This window comes from Somniosus microcephalus, unplaced genomic scaffold (assembly GCF_052327205.1).
Source record: "Somniosus microcephalus isolate GS21.2 unplaced genomic scaffold, FLI_Smic_1.0 unresolved_chr7, whole genome shotgun sequence".
Classification (NCBI taxonomy): Eukaryota; Metazoa; Chordata; class Chondrichthyes; order Squaliformes; family Somniosidae; genus Somniosus; species Somniosus microcephalus.
Window position 1 is genome coordinate 40924068 of NW_028225185.1, and position 24202 is coordinate 40948269.

Sequence of the window (24202 nt, forward strand, 5' to 3'; positions counted from 1 at the left end):
ACTGCCCCGCTCTCCCCCCATAGCCCTGTATCAATCCCCAAACTAATCCCACTGCCCCGCTCTCTCCCCATAGCCCTGTATCAACCCCAAACTAATCCCACTGCCCCGCTCTCTCCCCATAGCCCTGTATCAATCCCAAACTAATCCCACTGCCCCACCCTCTCCCCATAGCCCTGTATCAATCCCAAACTAATCCCACTGCCCCATTCTCTCCCCATAGCCCTGTATCAATCCCAAACTAATCCCACTGGCCCGCTCTCTCCCCATAGCCCTGTATCAATCCCCAAACTAATCCCACTGCCCTGCTCTCTCCCCATAGTCCTGTATCAATCCCAAACTAATCCCACTGGCCCGCTCTCTCCCCATAGTCCCCTACATCCTCTCATGTCCTGTCTCCCTCGCTCCCATCCCCTCCCCTTCCCGTCTCTCCCCCCTCCCTCATCATCAGTGTCAATGGCTCGCCGCCGCACCAACAGCACAGAAAACACACGGCCATTCCGAGAGTGCAGCCAGCTTTATTCATGAGCCCGTCGCAACTAGACCGGACCCCAGCCAGTTAAAAGCCTGCAGTAGTGGGGAGCTGTGGGAGCAGGGACCAGCCGTGAGTCAGGGGATTGGGTGGAGGGGTGGGGTGGGCCAGATTCCCCACCTTGAGTGGTCCCAAATAATCCAGCTTTGTCGCAGGGTGGGGTACAGGCCCTCCTCCCCCACCCCCCCCTCACCTCCGCCCGACTCCCTCTGAGGCAGCTGGGAAGCATCGGTTGCAGGCGAATTTGCCGTTTCAATTTAAGGCCCTGGCCTCCCTCCACCGACCCCCCCTGCCCCGCCCAAACCCCCTTCCCCTCAGACCCCCCACAATCAGGGAGTCTGGCTCCGGGTGCCCGGGCGCCGCAGTACCATGGGGCACCTACAGGGGGGAGCAGTTTGGGAGGGGTGCACCGCGGACACCCCCATGCATGGCATGGTGAGGAACTGCGGGCACAGGGCAACTGAGGGTGACTCCAGCCCGCTTCCCCGACCAATATCTGTACAAAGATCTCCCTCCCTGACACACACACACAAACATCGTCAATCACAGGCACGAGTATGTCGATCGGATTCACCACCCCCCCACCCCGCACCGCGCAGTCCCCTCCTGAATGACACCAGGTATCACGAGGGGAGGGGTGCATTCCGAATAAGCAGCCAGTCCCGAGTTTAGTACCAGCGGGAAAGGTACAGAACCGTGGGTGTGTTTGAACAACGGTCGCACGCTTGACGTTGAGATTGTCCTGGTATTCGCATCGTTGCCCCTTCCGCGGGGGGTGGAATTCCATTCCCGCCGTCGTGAAATCTCGGCTCCGAGCCTTGAATCCCGTGGGGGGGGGGGCCGCCGGCTTTCCCGGGGGAGGAGGCGGGGGGAGGAGATGGGGGGGGGGGGGGGGGAAGGGGGAGGGAGGCAGTCAGGTCCCTCAGTCGTTGTCTGTGGCTCCCACGTAGTAACAGATGGCGTCGTAGTCGAACCTCAGGACCAGCTCGTCCCCTCTCTGCAACTGCACCACAGCCCGGCACCGATCCTTGTCCCGCTGGAGGATCTGCCCCACCTGCAACAGAGACAGGGGCATCAGGACGGACGTCACACTGCGGAACGTCACAACACGGAGCGTCACGCCCCGGAACGTCACAACACGAAGCGTCACACCTCCGTCCATCACACCGCAGAGCGTCACAACACAAAGCGTCACACCCCCGTCCGTCACAACACGAAGCGTCACACCCCCGTCCGTCACACCCCGGAGCGTCACAACACGGAGCGCCACACCTCCGTCCGTCACACCCCGGAGCATCACAACACGAAGGGTCACACCCCCCGACTGAGAGTAGGATCAGATTGGGTGGGATATTAAAGGGTGTGGGGAGAGTGGGATTAGACTGGGTGGGATATGAAAGGGTACAGGGAGTGAGCAGGGAGAGTGGGATTAGACTGGGTGGGATATTAAAGGGTGTGGGGAGAGTGGGATTAGACTGGGTGGGATATGAAAGGGTACGGGGAGTGAGGGGGAGGGTGGGATTAGACTGGGTGGGATATTAAAGGGTACGGGGAGGGAGGGGGAGAGTGGGATTAGACTGGGTGGATATTAAAGGGTACGGGGAGTGAGGGGGAGGGTGGGATTAGACTGGGTGGGATATTAAAGGGTGTGGGGAGTGAGGGGGAGAGTGGGATTAGACTGGGTGGGATATTAAAGGGTGCGGGGAGTGAGGGGGAGAGTGGGATTAGACTGGGTGGGATATTAAAGGGTGCGGGAGTGGAGGGGGAGAGTGGGATAAGACAGGGTGGGATATGAAAGGGTACGGGGAGTGAGCAGGAGAGTGGGATTAGACTGGGTGGGATATTAAAGGGTGCGGGGAGTGAGGGGGAGAGTGGGATTAGACTGGGTGGATATTAAAGGGTGTGGGAGTGAGGGGGAGAGTGGGATTAGACTGGTGGGATATTAAAGGGTACGGGGAGTGAGGGGGAGAGTGGGATTAGACTGGGTGGGATATTAAAGGGTGCGGGGAGTGAGGGGAGAGTGGGATTAGACTGGGTGGGATATTAAAGGGTGCGGGGAGTGAGGGGGAGAGTGGGATTAGACTGGGTGGGATATTAAAGAGTGCGGGGAGTGAGGGGGCGAGTGGGATTAGACTGGGTGGGATATTAAAGGGTGCGGGGAGTGGGGGGAGAGTGGGATTAGACTGGGTGGGATATGAAAGGGTGCGGGGAGTGAGGGGGAGAGTGGGATTAACTGGGTGGGATATTAAAGGGTGTGGGGAGTGAGGGGGAGAGTGGGATTAGACTGGGTGGGATATTAAAGGGTACGGGGAGTGAGGGGGAGAGTGGGATTAGACTGGGTGGGATATTAAAGGGTGTGGGGAGTGAAGGGAGAGTGGGATTAGACTGGGTGGGATATTAAAGGGTGCGGGGAGTGAGGGGGAGAGTGGGATTAGACTGGGTGGGATATTAAAGGGTGCGGGGAGTGAGGGGGAGAGTGGGATTAGACTGGGTGGGATATTAAAGGGTGCGGGGAGTGAGGGGGAGAGTGGGATTAGACTGGGTGGGATATTAAAGGGTGCGGGGAGTGAGGGGGAGAGTGGGATTAGACTGGGTGGGATATTAAAGGGTGCGGGGAGTGAGGGGGAGAGTGGGATTAGACTGGGTGGGATATTAAAGGGTGCTGGGAGTGAGGGGGAGAGTGGGATTAGACTGGGTGGGATATTAAAGGGTGCGGGGGAGAGTGGGATTAGACTGGGTGGGATATTAAAGGGTGCGGGGGAGAGTGGGATTAGACTGGGTGGGATATTAAAGGGTGCGGGGAGTGAGGGGGAGAGTGGGATTAGACTGGGTGGGATATTAAAGGGTGCTGGGAGTGAGGGGGAGAGTGGGATTAGACTGGGTGGGATATTAAAGGGTGCGGGGAGTGAGGGGGAGAGTGGGATTAGACTGGGTGGGATATTAAAGGGTGCGGGGAGTGAGGGGGAGAGTGGGATTAGACTGGGTGGGATATTAAAGGGTACGGGGAGTGAGGGGGAGAGTGGGATTAGACTGGGTGGGATATTAAAGGGTGCGGGGAGTGAGGGGAGAGTGGGATTAGACTGGGTGTGATATTAAAGGGTGTGAGGAGGAGAGTGGGATTAGACTGGGTGGGATATTAAAGGGTGCGGGGAGTGAGGGGAGAGTGGGATTCGACTGGGTGGGATATTAAAGGGTGCGGGGAGTGAGGGGGAGAGTGGGATTAGACTGGGTGGGATATTAAAGGGTGCGGGGAGTGAGGGGGAGAGTGGGATTAGACTGGGTGGGATATTAAAGGGTGCGGGGAGTGAGGGGGAGAGTGGGATTAGACTGGGTGGGATATTAAAGGATGCGGGGAGTGAGGGGGAGAGTGGGATTAGACTGGGTGGGATATTAAAGGGTACGGGGAGTGAGGGGGAGAGTGGGATTAGACTGGGTGGGATATTAAAGGGTGCGGGGAGTGAGGGGGAGAGCGGGATTAGACTGGGTGGGATATTAAAGGGTGCGGGGAGTGAGAGGGAGAGTGGGATTAGACTGGGTGGGATATTAAAGGGTACGGGGAGTGAGGGGGAGAGTGGGATTAGACTGGGTGGGATATTAAAGGGTACGGGGAGTGAGGGGAGAGTGGGATTAGACTGGGTGGGATATTAAAGGGTGAGGGGGAGAGTGGGATTAGACTGGGTGGGATATTAAAGGGTGCGGGGAGTGAGGGGGAGAGTGGGATTAGACTGGGTGTGATATTAAAGGGTGCGGGGAGTGAGGGGGAGAGTGGGATTAGACTGGGTGGGATATTAAAGGGTACGGGGAGTGAGGGGGAGAGTGGGATTAGACTGGGTGGGATATTAAAGGGTACGGGGAGTGAGGGGGAGAGTGGGATTAGACTGGGTGGGATATTAAAGGGTACGGGGAGTGAGGGGGAGAGTGGGATTAGACTGGGTGGGATATTAAAGGGTACGGGGAGTGAGGGGGAGAGTGGGATTAGACTGGGTGGGATATTAAAGGGTGCGGGGAGTGAGGGGGAGAGTGGGATTAGACTGGGTGTGATATTAAAGGGTGCGGGGAGTGAGGGGGAGAGTGGGATTAGACTGGGTGGGATATTAAAGGGTGCGGGGAGTGAGGGGGAGAGTGGGATTAGACTGGGTGGGATATTAAAGGGTGCGGGGAGTGAGGGGGAGAGTGGGATTAGACTGGGTGGGATATTAAAGGGTGCGGGGAGTGAGGGGGAGAGTGGGATTAGACTGGGTGGGATATTAAAAGGTGCGGGGAGTGAGGGGGAGAGTGGGATTAGACTGGGTGGGATATTAAAGGGTGCGGGGAGTGAGGGGGAGAGCGGGATTAGACTGGGTGGGATATTAAAGGGTGCGCGGAGTGAGAGGGAGAGCGGGATTAGACTGGGTGGGATATTAAAGGGTACGGGGAGTGAGGGGGAGAGTGGGATTAGACTGGGTGGGATATTAAAGGGTGCGGGGAGTGAGGGGGAGAGTGGGATTAGACTGGGTGGGATATTAAAGGGTGTGGGGAGTGAGGGGGAGAGTGGGATTAGACTGGGTGGGATATTAAAGGGTACGGGGAGTGAGGGGAGAGTGGGATTAGACTGGGAGGGATATTAAAGGGTGCGGGGAGTGAGGGGGAGAGTGGGATTAGACTGGGTGGGATATTAATGTAGACGGGGAGTGAGGGGGAGAGTGGGATTAGACTGGGTGGGATATTAAAGGGTACGGGGAGTGAGGGGGAGAGTGGGATTAGACTGGGTGGGATATTAAAGGGTACGGGGAGTGAGGGGAGAGTGGGATTAGACTGGGAGGGATATTAAAGGGTGCGGGGAGTGAGGGGGAGAGTGGGATTAGACTGGGTGGGATATTCAAGGGTACGGGGAGTGAGGGGGAGAGTGGGATTAGACTGGGTGGGATATTAAAGGGTACGGGGAGTGAGGGGAGAGTGGGATTAGACTGGGTGGGATATTAAAGGGTACGGGGAGAGAGGGGGAGAGTGGGATTAGACTGGGTGGGATATTAAAGGGTACGGGGAGTGAGGGGGAGAGTGGGATTAGACTGGGTGGGATATTCTAGGGTACGGGGAGTGAGGGGGAGAGTGGGATTAGACTGGGTGGGATATTAAAGGGTACGGGGAGTGAGGGGAGAGTGGGATTAGACTGGGTGGGATATTAAAGGGTACGGGGAGTGAGGGGGAGAGTGGGATTAGACTGGGTGGGATATTAAAGGGTGCGGGGAGTGAGGGGGAGAGTGGGATTAGACTGGGTGGGATATTGAAGGGTACGGGGAGTGAGGGGGAGGGTGGGATTAGACTGGGTGGGATATTGAAGGGTACGGGGAGTGAGGGGAGAGTGGGATTCGACTGGGTGGGATATTCAAGGGTACGGGGAGTGAGGGGGAGAGTGGGATTAGACTGGGTGGGATATTAAAGGGTGTGGGGAGTGAGGGGGAGAGTGGGGTTAGACTGGGTGGGATATTAAAGGGTGCGGGGAGTGAGGGGGGAGAGTGGGATTAGACTGGGTGGGATATTAAAGGGTACGGGGAGTGAGGGGAAGAGTGGGATTAGACTGGGTGGCATATTAAAGGGTGCGGGGAGTGAGGGGGAGAGTGGGATTAGACTGGGTGGGATATTAAAGGGTACGGGGAGTGAGGGGAGAGTGGGATTAGACTGGGTGGGATATTAAAGGGTGCGGGGAGTGAGGGGGAGAGTGGGATTAGACTGGGTGGGATATTAAAGGGTACGGGGAGTGAGGGGGAGAGTGGGATTAGACTGGGTGGGATATTAAAGGGTACGGGGAGTGAGGGGGAGAGTGGGATTAGACTGGGTGGGATATTAAAGGGTACGGGGAGTGAGGGAGAGTGGGATTAGACTGGGTGGGATATTAAAGGGTGCGGGGAGTGAGGGGGCGTGAGTGGGATTAGACTGGGTGGGATATTAAAGGGTACGGGGAGTGAGGGGAGAGTGGGATTAGACTGGGTGGGATTAGACTGGGTGGGATATTAAAGGGTGCGGGGAGTGAGGGGGAGAGTGGGGTTAGACTGGGTGCGATATTAAAGGGTACGGGGAGTGAGGGGGAGAGTGGGATTAGACTGGGTGGGATATTAAAGGGTACGGGGAGTGAGGGGGAGAGTGGGATTAGACTGGGTGGGATATTAAAGGGTGCGGGGAGTGAGGGGAGAGTGGGATTAGACTGGGTGGGATATTAAAGGGTGCGGGGAGTGAGGGGAGAGTGGGATTAGACTGGGTGGGATATTAAAGGGTACGGGGAGTGAGGGGGAGAGTGGGATTAGACTGGGTGGGATATTAAAGGGTGCGGGGAGTGAGGGGAGAGTGGGATTAGACTGGGTGGGATATTAAAGGGTGCGGGGAGTGAGGGGGAGAGTGGGATTAGACTGGGTGGGATATTAAAGGGTGCGGGGAGTGAGGGGGAGAGTGGGATGAGACTGGGTGGGATATTAAAGGGTGTGGGGAGTGAGAGGGAGAGTGGGGTTAGAATGGGTGGGATATTTAAGGGTGCGGGGAGTGAGGGGGGAGAGTGGGATTAGACTGGGTGGGATATTAAATGGTGCGGGGAGTGAGGGGGGAGAGTGGGATTAGACTGGGTGGGATATTAAAGGGTGCGGGGAGTGAGGGGAGAGTGGGATTAGACTGGGTGGGATATTAAAGGGTACGGGGAGTGAGGGGGAGAGTGGGATTAGACTGGGTGGGGTATTAAAGGGTGCGGGGAGTGAGGGGGAGAGTGGGATTAGAGTGGGTGGGATATTAAAGGGTGCGGGGAGTGAGGGGGAGAGTGGGTTTAGACTGGGTGGGATATTAAAGGGTGCGGGGAGTGAGGGGAGAGTGGGATTAGACTGGGTGGGATATTAAAGGGTGCGGGGAGGGGGAGAGTGGGATTAGACTGGGTGGGATATTAAAGGGTGCGGGGAGTGAGGGAGAGAGTGGGATTAGAATGGGTGGGATATTAAAGGGTGCGGGGAGTGAGGGGGAGAGTGGGATTAGACTGGGTGGAATATTAAAGGGTGCGGGGAGTGAGGGGGAGAGTGGGATTAGACTGGGTGGGATATTAAAGGGTACGGGGAGTGAGGGGGAGAGTGGGATTAGACTGGGTGGGATATTAAAGGGTGCGGGGAGTGAGGGGGAGAGTGGGATTAGACTGGGTGGGATATTAAAGGGTGCGGGGAGTGAGGGGCAGAGCGGGATTAGACTGGGTGGGATATTAAAGGGTGCGGGGAGTGAGGGGGAGAGCGGGATTAGACTGGGTGGGATATTAAAAGGTGCGGGGAGTGAGGGGGAGAGCGGGATTAGACTGGGTGGGATATTAAAGGGTACGGGGAGTGAGGGGGAGAGTGGGATTAGACTGGGTGGGATATTAAAGGGTGCGGGGAGTGAGGGGGAGAGTGGGATTAGACTGGGTGGGATATTAAAGGGTGCGGGGAGTGAGGGGAGAGTGGGATTAGACTGGGTGGGATATTAAAGGGTACGGGGAGTGAGGGGGAGAGTGGGTTTAGGCTGGGTGGGATATTAAAGGGTGCGGGGAGTGAGGGAGAGAGTGGGATTAGACTGGGTGGGATATTTAAGGGTGCGGGGAGTGAGGGGGAGAGTGGGATTAGACTGGGTGGGATATTAAAGGGTGCGGGGAGTGAGGGGAGAGTGGGATTAGACTGGGTGGGATATTAAAGGGTACCGGGAGTGAGGGGGAGAGTGGGATTAGACTGGGTGGGATATTAAAAGGTGCGGGGAGTGAGGGGGAGAGTGGGATTAGACTGGGTGGGATATTAAAGGGTGTGGGGAGTGAGGGGGAGAGTGGGTTTAGACTGGGTGGGATATTAAAGGGTGCGGGGAGTGAGGGGGAGAGTGGGATTAGACTGGGTGGGATATTAAAGGGTACGGGGAGTGAGGGGAGAGTGGGATTAGACTGGGTGGGATATTCAAGGGTACGGGGAGTGAGGGGAGAGTGGGATTAGACTGGGTGGGATATTAAAGGGTGTGGGGAGTGAGGGGGAGAGTGGGGTTAGACTGGGTGGGATATTAAAGGGTGCGGGGAGTGAGGGGGGAGAGTGGGATTAGACTGGGTGGGATATTAAAGGGTACGGGGAGTGAGGGGGAGAGTGGGATTAGACTGGGTGGGATATTAAAGGGTGCGGGGAGTGAGGGGGAGAGTGGGATTAGACTGGGTGGGATATTAAAGGGCACGGGGAGTGAGGGGGAGAGTGGGATTAGACTGGGTGGGATATTAAAGGGTACGGGGAGTGAGGGGGAGAGTGGGATTAGACTGGGTGGGATATTAAAGGGTACGGGGAGTGAGGGGGAGAGTGGGATTAGACTGGGTGGGATATTAAAGGGTACGGGGAGTGAGGGAGAGTGGGATTAGACTGGGTGGGATATTAAAGGGTGCGGGGAGTGAGGGGGCATGAGTGGGATTAGACTGGGTGGGATATTAAAGGGGACGGGGAGTGAGGGAGAGAGTGGGATTAGACTGGGTGGGATATTCAAGGGTGCGGGGAGTGAGGGGGAGAGTGGGATTAGACTGGGTGGGATATGAAAGGGTGCGGGGAGTGAGGGGGAGAGTGGGATTAGACTGGGTGGGATATTAAAGGGTGCGGGGAGTGAGGGGGAGAGTGGGATTAGACTGGGTGGGATATTAAAGGGTGTGGGGAGTGAGGGGGAGAGTGGGATTAGACTGGGTGGGATATTAAAGGGTGCGGGGAGTGAGGGGAGAGTGGGGTTAGACTGGGTGGGATATTAAAGGGTACGGGGAGTGAGGGGGAGAGTGGGATTAGACTGGGTGGGATATTAAAGGGTGCCGGGAGTGAGGGAGAGAGTGGGATTAGACTGGGTGGGATATTAAAGGGTGCGGGGAGTGAGGGGGAGAGTGGGATTAGACTGGGTGGGATATTAAAGGGTGCGGGGAGTGAGGGGGAGAGTGGGGTTAGACTGGGTGGGATATTAAAGGGTGCGGGGAGTGAGGGGGAGAGTGGGATTAGACTGGGTGGGATATTAAAGGGTGCGGGGAGTGAGGGGGAGAGTGGGATTAGAGTGGGTGGGATATTAAAGGGTGCCGGGAGTGAGGGGGAGAGTGGGATTAGACTGGGTGGGATATTAAAGGGTGCGGGGAGTGAGGGGAGAGTGGGGTTAGACTGGGTGGGATATTAAAGGGTACGGGGAGTGAGGGGGAGAGTGGGATTAGACTGGGTGGGATATTAAAGGGTGCGGGGAGTGAGGGGAGAGTGGGATTAGACTGGGTGTGATATTAAAGGGTGCGGGGAGTGAGGGGGAGAGTGGGATTAGACTGGGTGGGATATTAAAGGGTGCGGGGAGTGAGGGGGAGAGTGGGATTAGACTGGGTGGGATATTAAAGGGTACGGGGAGTGAGGGGGAGAGTGGGATTAGACTGGGTGGGATATTAAAGGGTACGGGGAGTGAGCGGGAGAGTGGGATTAGACTGGGTGGGATATTAAAGGGTACGGGGAGTGAGGGGGAGAGTGGGGTTAGACTGGGTGGGATATTAAAGGGTACGGGGAGTGAGCGGGAGAGTGGGATTAGACTGGGTGGGATATTAAAGGGTGCGGGGAGTGAGGGGGAGAGTGGGATTAGACTGGGTGGGATATTAAAGGGTACGGGGAGTGAGGGGGAGAGTGGGATTAGACTGGGTGGGATATTAAAGGGTGCGGGGAGTGAGGGGAGAGTGGGATTAGACTGGATGGGATATTAAAGGGTACGGGGAGTGAGGGGGAGAGTGGGATTAGAGTGGGTGGGATATTAAAGGGTGCGGGGAGTGAGGGGGAGAGTGGGATTAGACTGGGTGGGATATTAAAGGGTGCGGGGAGTGAGGGGGAGAGTGGGATTAGACTGGGTGGGATATTAAAGGGTGCGGGGAGTGAGGGGGAGAGTGGGTTTAGACTGGGTGGGATATTTAAGGGTGCGGGGACTGAGGGAGAGAGTGGGATTAGATTGGGTGGGATATTTAAGGGTGCGGGGAGTGAGGGGGAGAGTGGGATTAGACTGGGTGGGATATTAAATGGTGCGGGGAGTGAGGGGGAGAGTGGGATTAGACTGGGTGGGATATTAAAGGGTGCGGGGAGTGAGGGGAGAGTGGGATTAGACTGGGTGGGATATTAAAGGGTACGGGGAGTGAGGGGGAGAGTGGGATTAGACTGGGTGGGATATTAAAGGGTGCGGGGAGTGAGGGGGAGAGTGGGATTAGACTGGGTGGGATATTAAAGGGTGTGGGGAGTGAGGGGGAGAGTGGGTTTAGACTGGGTGGGATATTAAAGGGTGCGGGGAGTGAGGGGAGAGTGGGATTAGACAGGGTGGGATATTAAAGGGTGCGGGGAGTGAGGGGGAGAGTGGGATTAGACTGGGTGGGATATTAAAGGGTGCCGGGAGTGAGGGAGAGAGTGGGATTAGACTGGGTGGGATATTAAAGGGTGCGGGGAGTGAGGGGGAGAGTGGGATTAGACTGGGTGGGATATGAAAGGGTGCGGGGAGTGAGGGGGAGAGTGGGATTAGACTGGGTGGGATATTAAAGGGTGCGGGGAGTGAGGGGGAGAGTGGGATTAGACTGGGTGGGATATTAAAGGGTGTGGGGAGTGAGGGGGAGAGTGGGATTAGACTGGGTGGGATATTAAAGGGTGCGGGGAGTGAGGGGAGAGTGGGGTTAGACTGGGTGGGATATTAAAGGGTACGGGGAGTGAGGGGGAGAGTGGGATTAGACTGGGTGGGATATTAAAGGGTGCCGGGAGTGAGGGAGAGAGTGGGATTAGACTGGGTGGGATATTAAAGGGTGCGGGGAGTGAGGGGGAGAGTGGGATTAGACTGGGTGGGATATTAAAGGGTGCGGGGAGTGAGGGGGAGAGTGGGGTTAGACTGGGTGGGATATTAAAGGGTGCGGGGAGTGAGGGAGAGAGTGGGATTAGACTGGGTGGGATATTAAAGGGTGCGGGGAGTGAGGGGGAGAGTGGGATTAGAGTGGGTGGGATATTAAAGGGTGCCGGGAGTGAGGGGGAGAGTGGGATTAGACTGGGTGGGATATTAAAGGGTGCGGGGAGTGAGGGGAGAGTGGGGTTAGACTGGGTGGGATATTAAAGGGTACGGGGAGTGAGGGGGAGAGTGGGATTAGACTGGGTGGGATATTAAAGGGTGCGGGGAGTGACGGGAGAGTGGGATTAGACTGGGTGTGATATTAAAGGGTGCGGGGAGTGAGGGGGAGAGTGGGATTAGACTGGGTGGGATATTAAAGGGTGCGGGGAGTGAGGGGGAGAGTGGGATTAGACTGGGTGGGATATTAAAGGGTACGGGGAGTGAGGGGGAGAGTGGGATTAGACTGGGTGGGATATTAAAGGGTACGGGGAGTGAGCGGGAGAGTGGGATTAGACTGGGTGGGATATTAAAGGGTACGGGGAGTGAGGGGGAGAGTGGGGTTAGACTGGGTGGGATATTAAAGGGTACGGGGAGTGAGGGGGAGAGTGGGGTTAGACTGGGTGGGATATTAAAGGGTACGGGGAGTGAGCGGGAGAGTGGGATTAGACTGGGTGGGATATTAAAGGGTGCGGGGAGTGAGGGGGAGAGTGGGATTAGACTGGGTGGGATATTAAAGGGTGCGGGGAGTGAGGGGGAGAGTGGGATTAGACTGGGTGGGATATTAAAGGGTGCGGGGAGTGAGGGGCAGAGCGGGATTAGACTGGGTGGGATATTAAAGGGTGCGGGGAGTGAGGGGGAGAGTGGGATTAGACTGGGTGGGATATTAAAGGGTGCGGGGAGGGGGAGAGTGGGATTAGACTGGGTGGGATATTAAAGGGTGCGGGGAGTGAGGGGCAGAGCGGGATTAGACTGGGTGGGATATTAAAGGGTGCGGGGAGTGAGGGGGAGAGTGGGATTAGACTGGGTGGGATATTAAAGGGTGTGGGGAGTGAGGGGGAGAGTGGGATTAGACTGGGTGGGATATTAAAGGGTGCGGGGAGTGAGGGGAGAGTGGGGTTAGACTGGGTGGGATATTAAAGGGTACGGGGAGTGAGGGGGAGAGTGGGATTAGACTGGGTGGGATATTAAAGGGTGCCGGGAGTGAGGGAGAGAGTGGGATTAGACTGGGTGGGATATTAAAGGGTGCGGGGAGTGAGGGGGAGAGTGGGATTAGACTGGGTGGGATATTAAAGGGTGCGGGGAGTGAGGGGGAGAGTGGGGTTAGACTGGGTGGGATATTAAAGGGTGCGGGGAGTGAGGGGGAGAGTGGGATTAGACTGGGTGGGATATTAAAGGGTGCGGGGAGTGAGGGGGAGAGTGGGATTAGAGTGGGTGGGATATTAAAGGGTGCCGGGAGTGAGGGGGAGAGTGGGATTAGACTGGGTGGGATATTAAAGGGTGCGGGGAGTGAGGGGAGAGTGGGGTTAGACTGGGTGGGATATTAAAGGGTACGGGGAGTGAGGGGGAGAGTGGGATTAGACTGGGTGGGATATTAAAGGGTGCGGGGAGTGAGGGGAGAGTGGGATTAGACTGGGTGTGATATTAAAGGGTGCGGGGAGTGAGGGGGAGAGTGGGATTAGACTGGGTGGGATATTAAAGGGTACGGGGAGTGAGGGGGAGAGTGGGATTAGACTGGGTGGGATATTAAAGGGTACGGGGAGTGAGCGGGAGAGTGGGATTAGACTGGGTGGGATATTAAAGGGTACGGGGAGTGAGGGGGAGAGTGGGGTTAGACTGGGTGGGATATTAAAGGGTACGGGGAGTGAGCGGGAGAGTGGGATTAGACTGGGTGGGATATTAAAGGGTGCGGGGAGTGAGGGGGAGAGTGGGATTAGACTGGGTGGGATATTAAAGGGTACGGGGAGTGAGGGGGAGAGTGGGATTAGACTGGGTGGGATATTAAAGGGTGCGGGGAGTGAGGGGAGAGTGGGATTAGACTGGATGGGATATTAAAGGGTACGGGGAGTGAGGGGGAGAGTGGGATTAGAGTGGGTGGGATATTAAAGGGTGCGGGGAGTGAGGGGGAGAGTGGGATTAGACTGGGTGGGATATTAAAGGGTGCGGGGAGTGAGGGGGAGAGTGGGATTAGACTGGGTGGGATATTAAAGGGTGCGGGGAGTGAGGGGGAGAGTGGGTTTAGACTGGGTGGGATATTTAAGGGTGCGGGGACTGAGGGAGAGAGTGGGATTAGATTGGGTGGGATATTTAAGGGTGCGGGGAGTGAGGGGGAGAGTGGGATTAGACTGGGTGGGATATTAAATGGTGCGGGGAGTGAGGGGGAGAGTGGGATTAGACTGGGTGGGATATTAAAGGGTGCGGGGAGTGAGGGGAGAGTGGGATTAGACTGGGTGGGATATTAAAGGGTACGGGGAGTGAGGGGGAGAGTGGGATTAGACTGGGTGGGATATTAAAGGGTGCGGGGAGTGAGGGGGAGAGTGGGATTAGACTGGGTGGGATATTAAAGGGTGTGGGGAGTGAGGGGGAGAGTGGGTTTAGACTGGGTGGGATATTAAAGGGTGCGGGGAGTGAGGGGAGAGTGGGATTAGACAGGGTGGGATATTAAAGGGTGCGGGGAGTGAGGGGGAGAGTGGGATTAGACTGGGTGGGATATTAAAGGGTGCCGGGAGTGAGGGAGAGAGTGGGATTAGACTGGGTGGGATATTAAAGGGTGCGGGGAGTGAGGGGGAGAGTGGGATTAGACTGGGTGGGATATGAAAGGGTGCGGGGAGTGAGGGGGAGAGTGGGATTAGACTGGGTGGGATATTAAAGGGTGCGGGGAGTGAGGGGGAGAGTGGGATTAGACTGGGTGGGATATTAAAGGGTGTGGGGAGTGAGGGGGAGAGTGGGATTAGACTGGGTGGGATATTAAAGGGTGCGGGGAGTGAGGGGAGAGTGGGGTTAGACTGGGTGGGATATTAAAGGGTACGGGGAGTGAGGGGGAGAGTGGGATTAGACTGGGTGGGATATTAAAGGGTGCCGGGAGTGAGGGAGAGAGTGGGATTAGACTGGGTGGGATATTAAAGGGTGCGGGGAGTGAGGGGGAGAGTGGGATTAGACTGGGTGGGATATTAAAGGGTGCGGGGAGTGAGGGGGAGAGTGGGGTTAGACTGGGTGGGATATTAAAGGGTGCGGGGAGTGAGGGAGAGAGTGGGATTAGACTGGGTGGGATATTAAAGGGTGCGGGGAGTGAGGGGGAGAGTGGGATTAGAGTGGGTGGGATATTAAAGGGTGCCGGGAGTGAGGGGGAGAGTGGGATTAGACTGGGTGGGATATTAAAGGGTGCGGGGAGTGAGGGGAGAGTGGGGTTAGACTGGGTGGGATATTAAAGGGTACGGGGAGTGAGGGGGAGAGTGGGATTAGACTGGGTGGGATATTAAAGGGTGCGGGGAGTGAGGGGAGAGTGGGATTAGACTGGGTGTGATATTAAAGGGTGCGGGGAGTGAGGGGGAGAGTGGGATTAGACTGGGTGGGATATTAAAGGGTGCGGGGAGTGAGGGGGAGAGTGGGATTAGACTGGGTGGGATATTAAAGGGTACGGGGAGTGAGGGGGAGAGTGGGATTAGACTGGGTGGGATATTAAAGGGTACGGGGAGTGAGCGGGAGAGTGGGATTAGACTGGGTGGGATATTAAAGGGTACGGGGAGTGAGGGGGAGAGTGGGGTTAGACTGGGTGGGATATTAAAGGGTACGGGGAGTGAGCGGGAGAGTGGGATTAGACTGGGTGGGATATTAAAGGGTGCGGGGAGTGAGGGGGAGAGTGGGATTAGACTGGGTGGGATATTAAAGGGTGCGGGGAGTGAGGGGGAGAGTGGGATTAGACTGGGTGGGATATTAAAGGGTGCGGGGAGTGAGGGGCAGAGCGGGATTAGACTGGGTGGGATATTAAAGGGTGCGGGGAGTGAGGGGGAGAGTGGGATTAGACTGGGTGGGATATTAAAGGGTGCGGGGAGGGGGAGAGTGGGATTAGACTGGGTGGGATATTAAAGGGTGCGGGGAGTGAGGGGCAGAGCGGGATTAGACTGGGTGGGATATTAAAGGGTGCGGGGAGTGAGGGGGAGAGCGGGATTAGACTGGGTGGGATATTAAAGGGTGCGGGGAGTGAGGGGCAGAGCGGGATTAGACTGGGTGGGATATTAAAGGGTGCGGGGAGTGAGGGGGAGAGCGGGATTAGACTGGGTGGGATATTAAAGGGTGCGGGGAGTGAGGGGCAGAGCGGGATTAGACTGGGTGGGATATTAAAGGGTGCGGGGAGTGAGGGGGAGAGCGGGGTTAGACTGGGTGGGATATTAAAGGGTGCGGGGAGTGAGCGGGAGAGTGGGATTAGACTGGGTGGGATATTAAAGGGTACGGGGAGTGAGGGGGAGAGTGGGATTAGACTGGGTGGGATATTAAAGGGTGCGGGGAGTGAGGGGGAGAGTGGGATTAGACTGGGTGGGATATTAAAGGGTGCGGGGAGTGAGGGGGAGAGTGGGATGAGACTGGGTGGGATATTAAAGGGTGCGGGGAGTGAGGGGGAGAGTGGGGTTCGACTGGGTGGGATATTAAAGGGTGTGGGGAGTGAGAGGGAGAGTGGGATTAGACTGGGTGGGATATTAAAAGGTGCGGGGAGTGAGGGGGAGAGTGGGATTAGACTGGGTGGGATATTAAAGGGTACGGGGAGTGAGGGGGAGAGTGGGATTAGACTGGGTGGGATATTAAAGGGTGCGGGGAGTGAGGGGGAGAGTGGGATTAGACTGGGTGGGATATTAAAGGGTGCGGGGAGTGAGGGGAGAGTGGGATTAGACTGGGTGGGATATTAAAGGGTACGGGGAGTGAGGGGGAGAGTGGGTTTAGGCTGGGTGGGATATTAAAGGGTGCGGGGAGTGAGGGGGAGAGTGGGATTAGACTGGGTGGGATATTAAAGGGTGGGGGGAGTGAGGGGGAGAGTGGGATTAGACTGGGTGGGATATTAAAGGGTGCGGGGAGTGAGGGAGAGAGTGGGATTAGACTGGGTGGGATATTTAAGGGTGCGGGGAGTGAGGGGGAGAGTGGGATTAGACTGGGTGGGATATTAAATGGTGCGGGGAGTGAGGGGGAGAGTGGGATTAGACTGGGTGGGATATTAAAGGGTGCGGGGAGTGAGGGGAGAGTGGGATTAGACTGGGTGGGATATTAAAGGGTACCGGGAGTGAGGGGGAGAGTGGGATTAGACTGGGTGGGATATTAAAAGGTGCGGGGAGTGAGGGGGAGAGTGGGATTAGACTGGGTGGGATATTAAAGGGTGTGGGGAGTGAGGGGGAGAGTGGGTTTAGACTGGGTGGGATATTAAAGGGTGCGGGGAGTGAGGGGGAGAGTGGGATTAGACTGGGTGGGATATTAAAGGGTACGGGGAGTGAGGGGAGAGTGGGATTAGACTGGGTGGGATATTCAAGGGTACGGGGAGTGAGGGGAGAGTGGGATTAGACTGGGTGGGATATTAAAGGGTGTGGGGAGTGAGGGGGAGAGTGGGGTTAGACTGGGTGGGATATTAAAGGGTGCGGGGAGTGAGGGGGGAGAGTGGGATTAGACTGGGTGGGATATTACAGGGTACGGGGAGTGAGGGGGAGAGTGGGATTAGAGTGGGTGGGATATTAAAGGGTGCGGGGAGTGAGGGGGAGAGTGGGATTAGACTGGGTGGGATATTAAAGGGCACGGGGAGTGAGGGGGAGAGTGGGATTAGACTGGGTGGGATATTAAAGGGTACGGGGAGTGAGGGGGAGAGTGGGATTAGACTGGGTGGGATATTAAAGGGTACGGGGAGTGAGGGGGAGAGTGGGATTAGACTGGGTGGGATATTAAAGGGTACGGGGAGTGAGGGAGAGTGGGATTAGACTGGGTGGGATATTAAAGGGTGCGGGGAGTGAGGGGGCATGAGTGGGATTAGACTGGGTGGGATATTAAAGGGTACGGGGAGTGAGGGGAGAGTGGGATTAGACTGGGTGGGATATTAAAGGGTGCGGGGAGTGAGGGGGAGAGTGGGGTTAGACTGGGTGGGATATTAAAGGGTACGGGGAGTGAGGGGGAGAGTGGGATTAGACTGGGTGGGATATTAAAGGGTACGGGGAGTGAGGGGGAGAGTGGGATTAGACTGGGTGGGATATTAACGGGTGCGGGGAGTGAGGGGAGAGTGGGATTAGACTGGGTGGGATATTAAAGGGTGCAGGGAGTGAGGGGAGAGTGGGATTAGACTGGGTGGGATATTAAAGGGTACGGGGAGTGAGGGGGAGAGTGGGATTAGACTGGGTGGGATATTAAAGGGTACGGGGAGTGAGGGGGAGAGTGGGATTAGACTGGGTGGGATATTAAAGGGTGCGGGGAGTGAGGGGGAGAGTGGGATTAGACTGGGTGGGATATTAAAGGGTACGGGGAGTGAGGGGGACAGTGGGGTTAGACTGGGTGGGATATTAAAGGGTACGGGGAGTGAGGGGGAGAGTGGGATTAGACTGGGTGGGATATTAAAGGGTACGGGGAGTGAGGGGGACAGTGGGATTAGACTGGGTGGGATATTAAAGGGCGCGGGGAGTGAGGGGGAGACTGGGATTAGACTGGATGGGATATTAAAGGGTACGGGGAGTGAGGGGGAGAGTGGGTTTAGACTGGGTGGGATATTAAAGGGTGCGGGGAGTGAGGGAGAGAGTGGGATTAGACTGGGTGGGATATTTAAGGGTGCGGGGAGTGAGGGGGAGAGTGGGATTAGACTGGGTGGGATATTAAATGGTGCGGGGAGTGAGGGGGGAGAGTGGGATTAGACTGGGTGGGATATTAAAGGGTGCGGGGAGTGAGGGGAGAGTGGGATTAGACTGGGTGGGATATTAAAGGGTACAGGGAGTGAGGGCGAGAGTGGGATTAGACTGGGTGGGATATTAAAGGGTGCGGGGAGTGAGGGGGAGAGTGGGATTAGACTGGGTGGGATATTAAAGGGTACGGGGAGTGAGGGGGAGAGTGGGATTAGACTGGGTGGGATATTAAAGGGTGCGGGGAGTGAGGGGGAGAGTGGGATTAGACTGGGTGGGATATTAAAGGGTGCGGGGAGTGAGGGGGAGAGTGGGTTTAGACTGGGTGGGATATTAAAGGGTGCGGGGAGTGAGGGGAGAGTGGGATTAGACTGGGTGGGATATTAAAGGGTGCGGGGAGGGGGAGAGTGGGATTAGACTGGGTGGGATATTAAAGGGTGCGGGGAGTGAGGGAGAGAGTGGGATTAGAATGGGTGGGATATTAAAGGGTGCGGGGAGTGAGGGGAGAGTGGGATTAGACTGGGTGGGATATTAAAGGGTACGGGGAGTGAGGGGGAGAGTGGGATTAGACTGGGTGAGATATTAAAGGGTGCGGGGAGTGAGGGGAGAGTGGGATTAGACTGGGTGGGATATTAAAGGGTGCGGGGAGTGAGGGGGAGAGTGGGATTAGACTGGGTGGGATATTAAAGGGTGCGGGGAGTGAGGGGGAGAGTGGGATTAGAGTGGGTGGGATATTAAAGGGTGCGGGGAGTGAGGGGGAGAGTGGGATTAGACTGGGTGGGATATTAAAGGGTGCGGGGAGTGAGGGGGAGAGTGGGATTAGACTGGGTGGGATATTAAAGGGTACGGGGAGTGAGGGGGAGAGTGGGATTAGACTGGGTGGGATATTAAAGGGTGTGGGGAGTGAGGGGGAGAGTGGGATTAGACTGGGTGGGATATTAAAGGGTGCGGGGAGTGAGGGGGAGAGTGGGATTAGACTGGGTGGGATATTAAAGGGTACGGGGAGTGAGGGGGAGAGTGGGATTAGACTGGGTGGGATATTAAAGGGTGCGGGGAGTGAGGGGGAGAGTGGGATTAGACTGGGTGGGATATTAAAGGGTATGGGGAGTGAGGGGAGAGTGGGATTAGACTGGGTGGGATATTAAAGGGTGCGGGGAGTGAGGGGGAGAGTGGGATTAGACTGGATGGGATATTAAAGGGTGCGGGGAGTGAGGGGAGAGTGGGATTAGACTGGGTGGGATATTAAAGGGTGCGGGGAGTGAGGGGGAGAGTGGGGTTAGACTGGGTGGGATATTAAGGGGTGCGGGGAGTGAGGGGGAGAGTGGGATTAGAGTGGGTGGGATATTAAAGGGTGCGGGGAGTGAGGGGGAGAGTGGGATTAGACTGGGTGGGATATTAAAGGGTACGGGGAGTGAGGGGGAGAGTGGGATTAGACTGGGTGGGATATTAAAGGGTGTGGGGAGTGAGGGGGAGAGTGGGATTAGACTGGGTGGGATATTAAAGGGTGCGGGGAGTGAGGGGAGAGTGGGATTAGACTGGGTGGGATATTAAAGGGTACGGGGAGTGAGGGGGAGAGTGGGATTAGACTGGGTGGGATATTAAAGGGTGCGGGGAGTGAGGGGGAGAGCAGGATTAGACTGGGTGGGATATTAAAGGGGAGGGGGAGAGTGGGATTAGACTGGGTGGGATATTAAAGGGTGCGGGGAGTGAGGGGAGAGTGGGATTAGACTGGGTGGGATATTAAAGGGTACGGGGAGTGAGGGGGAGAGTGGGATTAGACTGGGTGGGATATTAAAGGGTGCGGGGAGGGGGAGAGCAGGATTAGACTGGGTGGGATATTATAGGGTGTGGGGAGTGAGGGGGAGAGTGGGATTAGACTGGGTGGGATATTAAAGGGTGCGGGGAGTGAGGGGGAGAGTGGGATTAGACTGGGTGGGATATTAAAGGGTGCGGGGAGTGAGGGGGAGAGTGGGATTAGACTGGGTGGGATATTAAAGGGTACGGGGAGTGAGGGGGAGAGTGGGATCAGACTGGGTGGGATAGTAAAGGGCGGGTGCTCTCGTGCTTTTACTCACCTCTCCCTTGTGCCGACCGAGTACAACCATTACGTGATCGGAATCCCTCTTGGGAATTACCGTCTCCAGCATGGACTGCTTGATTCCTGGGGGCAGAGGAGGGGAAAGTAAAACACTTGTTAAAACTAGATTTCCTTTGTCGTTGCTCCCCGCGCGTCAGGAGAATACAGCGGCGCCAACACGCCAGCTAGTGGCCGTGGCCCGCAACTGCAGCGTGACGAGGAACTGTTTACATTGGAGATTCCCATTCTGAATTGTTTACCCGCGGTCAACGGGCTCCAAAGCAGCAGCCCGCACGGCTTTGACTGTGGAACGAGGAGAGTCAGGGAGGTAGAACCCCCCGCCCCCTCCATCGCTTCTCCCCAGAGTAGAACGTGCCCCGTCTTCTGTCCTCTCAACGCAGCCCTTGGCAAATCTTCGTCTGCCCCACTTTAGAATGTGGAACTCGCCACCACAGGGAGTGGTCGAGGCGAATAGCGTCGATCTATTTAAGGGGAATCTGGATAAACACATGAGGGAGAAAGGAATGGAAGGATATGGTGATAGGGTGAGATGAAGAGGGGTGGGAGGAGGCTGGTGTGGAGCAGAAACACCGGCACGGAGCAGAGGGGCCGAATGGCCTGTTTCTGTGCTGTAAAATGTTATATACTTCTAATCCCTCAGTACTGCCCCTCCGACAGTGCGGCGCTCCCTCAGTACTGCCCCTCCGACAGTGCGGCGCTCCCTCAGTACTGCCCCTCCGACAGTGCGGCGCTCCCTCAGTACCACCCCTCCGACAGTGCGGCGCTCCCTCAGTACCGCCCCTCCGACAGTGCGGCGCTCCCTCAGTACCGCCCCTCCGACAGTGCGGCGCTCCCTCAGTACTGCCCCTCCGATAGTGCGACGTTCCCTCAGTACCGCCCCCCCGACAGTGCGGTGCTCCCTCAGTACTGCCCCTCCGACAGTGCGGCGCTCCCTCAGTACCGCCCCTCCGACAGTGCGGCGCTCCCTCAGTACTGCCCCTCCGACAGTGCGGCGTTCCCTCAGTACCGCCCCCCCGACAGTGCGGCGCTCCCTCAGTACTGCCCCTCCGACAGTGCGGCGCTCCCTCAGTACCGCCCCTCCGACAGTGCGGCGCTCCCTCAGTACCGCCCCTCCGACAGTGCGGCGCTCCCTCAGTACTGCCCCTCCGACAGTGCGGCGCTCCCTCAGTACCGTCCCTCCGACAGTGCGGCGCTCCCTCAGTACCGCCCCTCCGACAGTGCGGCGCTCCCTCAGTACTGCCCCTCCGACAGTGCGGCGCTCCCTCAGTACCGCCCCTCCGACAGTGCGGCGCTCCCTCAGTACCGCCCCCCCGACAGTGCGGCGCTCCCTCACTACCGCCCCTCCGACAGTGCGGCGCTCCCTCAGTACCGGCCCTCCGACAGTGCGGCGCTCCCTCAGTACTGCCCCTCCGACAGTGCGGCGCTGCCTCAGTACCGCCCCTCCGACAGTGCGGCGCTCCCTCAGTACTGCCCCTCCGACAGTGCGGCGCTCCCTCGGTACTGCCCCTCCGGCGCTCCCTCAGTACCGCCCCTCCGACAGTGCGGCGCTCCCTCAGTACCGCCCCTCCGACAGTGCGGCGCTCCCTCAGTACCGCCCCTCCGACAGTGCGGCGCTCCCTCAGTACTGCCCCTCCGACAGTGCGGCGCTCCCTCAGTACTGCCCCTCCGACAGTGCGGCGCTCCCTCAGTACCACCCCTCCGACAGTGCAGCGCTCCCTCAGTACCGCCCCTCCGACAGTGCGGCGCTCCCTCAGTACCGCCCCTCCGACAGTGCGGCGCTCCCTCAGTACTGCCCCTCCGATAGTGCGACGTTCCCTCAGTACCGCCCCCCCGACAGTGCGGTGCTCCCTCAGTACTGCCCCTCCGACAGTGCGGCGCTCCCTCAGTACCGCCCCTCCGACAGTGCGGCGCTCCCTCAGTACTGCCCCTCCGACAGTGCGGCGTTCCCTCAGTACCGCCCCCCCGACAGTGCGGCGCTCCCTCAGTACTGCCCCTCCGACAGTGCGGCGCTCCCTCAGTACCGCCCCTCCGACAGTGCACCGCTCCCTCAGTACCGCCCCTCCGACAGTGCGGCGCTCCCTCAGTACCGCCCCTCCGACAGTGCGGCGCTCCCTCAGTACCGCCCCTCCGACAGTGTGACGCTTCCTCAGTACCGCCCCTCCGACAGTGCGGCGCTCCCTCAGTACCGCCTCTCTGACAGTGCACCGCTCCCTCAGTACCGCCCCTCCGACAGTGCGGCGCTCCCTCAGTACCGCCCCTCCGACAGTGCGGCGCTCCCTCAGTACTGCCCCTCCGACAGTGCGGCGCTCCCTCAGTACCGCCCCTCCGACAGTGCGGCGCTCCCTCAGTACCGCCTCTCTGACAGTGTGACGCTCCCTCAGTACCGCCCCTCCGACAGTGCGGGGCTCCCTCAGTACTGCCCCTCCGACAGTGCAGTGCTCCCTCAGTACCGCCTCTCTGACAGTGCACCGCTCCCTCAGTACCGCCCCTCCGACAGTGCGGCGCTCCCTCAGTACCGCCCCTCCGACAGTGCGGCGCTCCCTCAGTACTGCCCCTCCGACAGTGCGGGGCTCCCTCAGTACTGCCCCTCCGACAGTGCAGTGCTCCCTCAGTACCGCCTCTCTGACAGTGTGACGCTCCCTCATTACTGCCCCTCCGACAGTGCGGCGCTCCCTCAGTACCGCCCCTCCGACAGTGTGACGCTCCCTCAGTACTGCCCCTCCGACAGTGCGGCGCTCCCTCAGTACTGCCCCTCCGACAGTGCAGTGCTCCCTCAGTACCGCCTCTCTGACAGTGCACCGCTCCCTCAGTACCGCCCCTCCGACAGTGCGGCGCTCCCTCAGTACCGTCCCTCCGACAGTGCGGCGCTCCCTCAGTACCGCCCCTCCGACAGTGTGACGCTCCCTCAGTACTGCCCCTCCGACAGTGCGGCGCTCCCTCAGTACCGCCCCTCCGACAGTGTGACGCTCCCTCAGTACTGCCCCTCCGACAGTGCGGCGCTCCCTCAGTACTGCCCCTCCGACAGTGCAGTGCTCCCTCAGTACCGCCTCTCTGACAGTGCACCGCTCCCTCAGTACCGCCCCTCCGACAGTGCGGCGCTCCCTCAGTACCGCCCCTCCGACAGTGCGGCGCTCCCTCAGTACCGCCCCTCCGACAGTGCGACGCTCCCTCAGTACTGCCCCTCCGACAGTGCGGTGCTCCCTCAGTACCGTCCCTCCGACAGTGCAGCAAATTCCATGTAAAATTTCTCGTCCCCCCCGCCCATGGTGTTTACTCCCATCCCATCGCCCTCAGTGAGGAACTACCCAGGTGCTGTGCCGGTCCCGGTCGGCAATTGAATCTGCGCAAGTGACAAGAGGAGCGGAGACGGAAGCTCTACCTTCTAGAAGCCGGCCTTCCTCAGTCCGGCACACACAGGTATCGTAGCTGAGAACATCCTCAATGGTTACCTGGAGAAGAGAAGATGGTCAGTCCCAGGGAATTCGCAACCGAGATCTTTTTAAACTCCTGTTGTAAATTTAGTGAGGGATGTCAGTGCTGGGGAATGGAACTTATTCCATCGGAGAGACCAGCTGTCAGCACGGGTTAGATACAGAGTAAAGCTCCCTCTACACTGTCCCATCAAACACTCCCAGGGCAGGTACAGCACGGGTTAGATACAGAGTAAAGCTCCCTCTACACTGCCCCATCAAACACTCCCAGGGCAGGTACAGCACGGGGTTAGATACAGAGTAAAGCTCCCTCTACACTGTCCCCATCAAACACTCCCAGGGCAGGTACAGCACGGGTTAGATACAGAGTAAAGCTCCCTCTACACTGTCCCATCAGACACTCCCAGGGCAGGTACAGCACAGGTTAGATACAGAGTGAAGC

The 24202-nt window shown here is 57.8% G+C and overlaps 1 protein-coding gene across 2 annotated transcripts in view; it reads right to left on the bottom strand.

The window, feature by feature from the left end:
- Positions 1 to 495: 495 nt before the first annotated feature.
- The window catches only part of gpkow (G patch domain and KOW motifs), a 67796-nt gene continuing 44089 nt past the window's right edge, over positions 496 to 24202 (bottom strand). For both annotated transcript variants that reach the window (XM_085979016.1, XM_085979014.1), the window contains 3 exons: positions 23709 to 23778; positions 20307 to 20392; positions 496 to 1583 (listed from right to left, as the gene is read on the bottom strand). In XM_085979016.1, coding sequence (XP_085835142.1) covers positions 1452 to 1583; positions 20307 to 20392; positions 23709 to 23778 — 288 coding nt within the window. In that variant the 3' untranslated portion in view covers positions 496 to 1451. The remainder of the gene's footprint in view (positions 1584 to 20306; positions 20393 to 23708; positions 23779 to 24202) is intronic.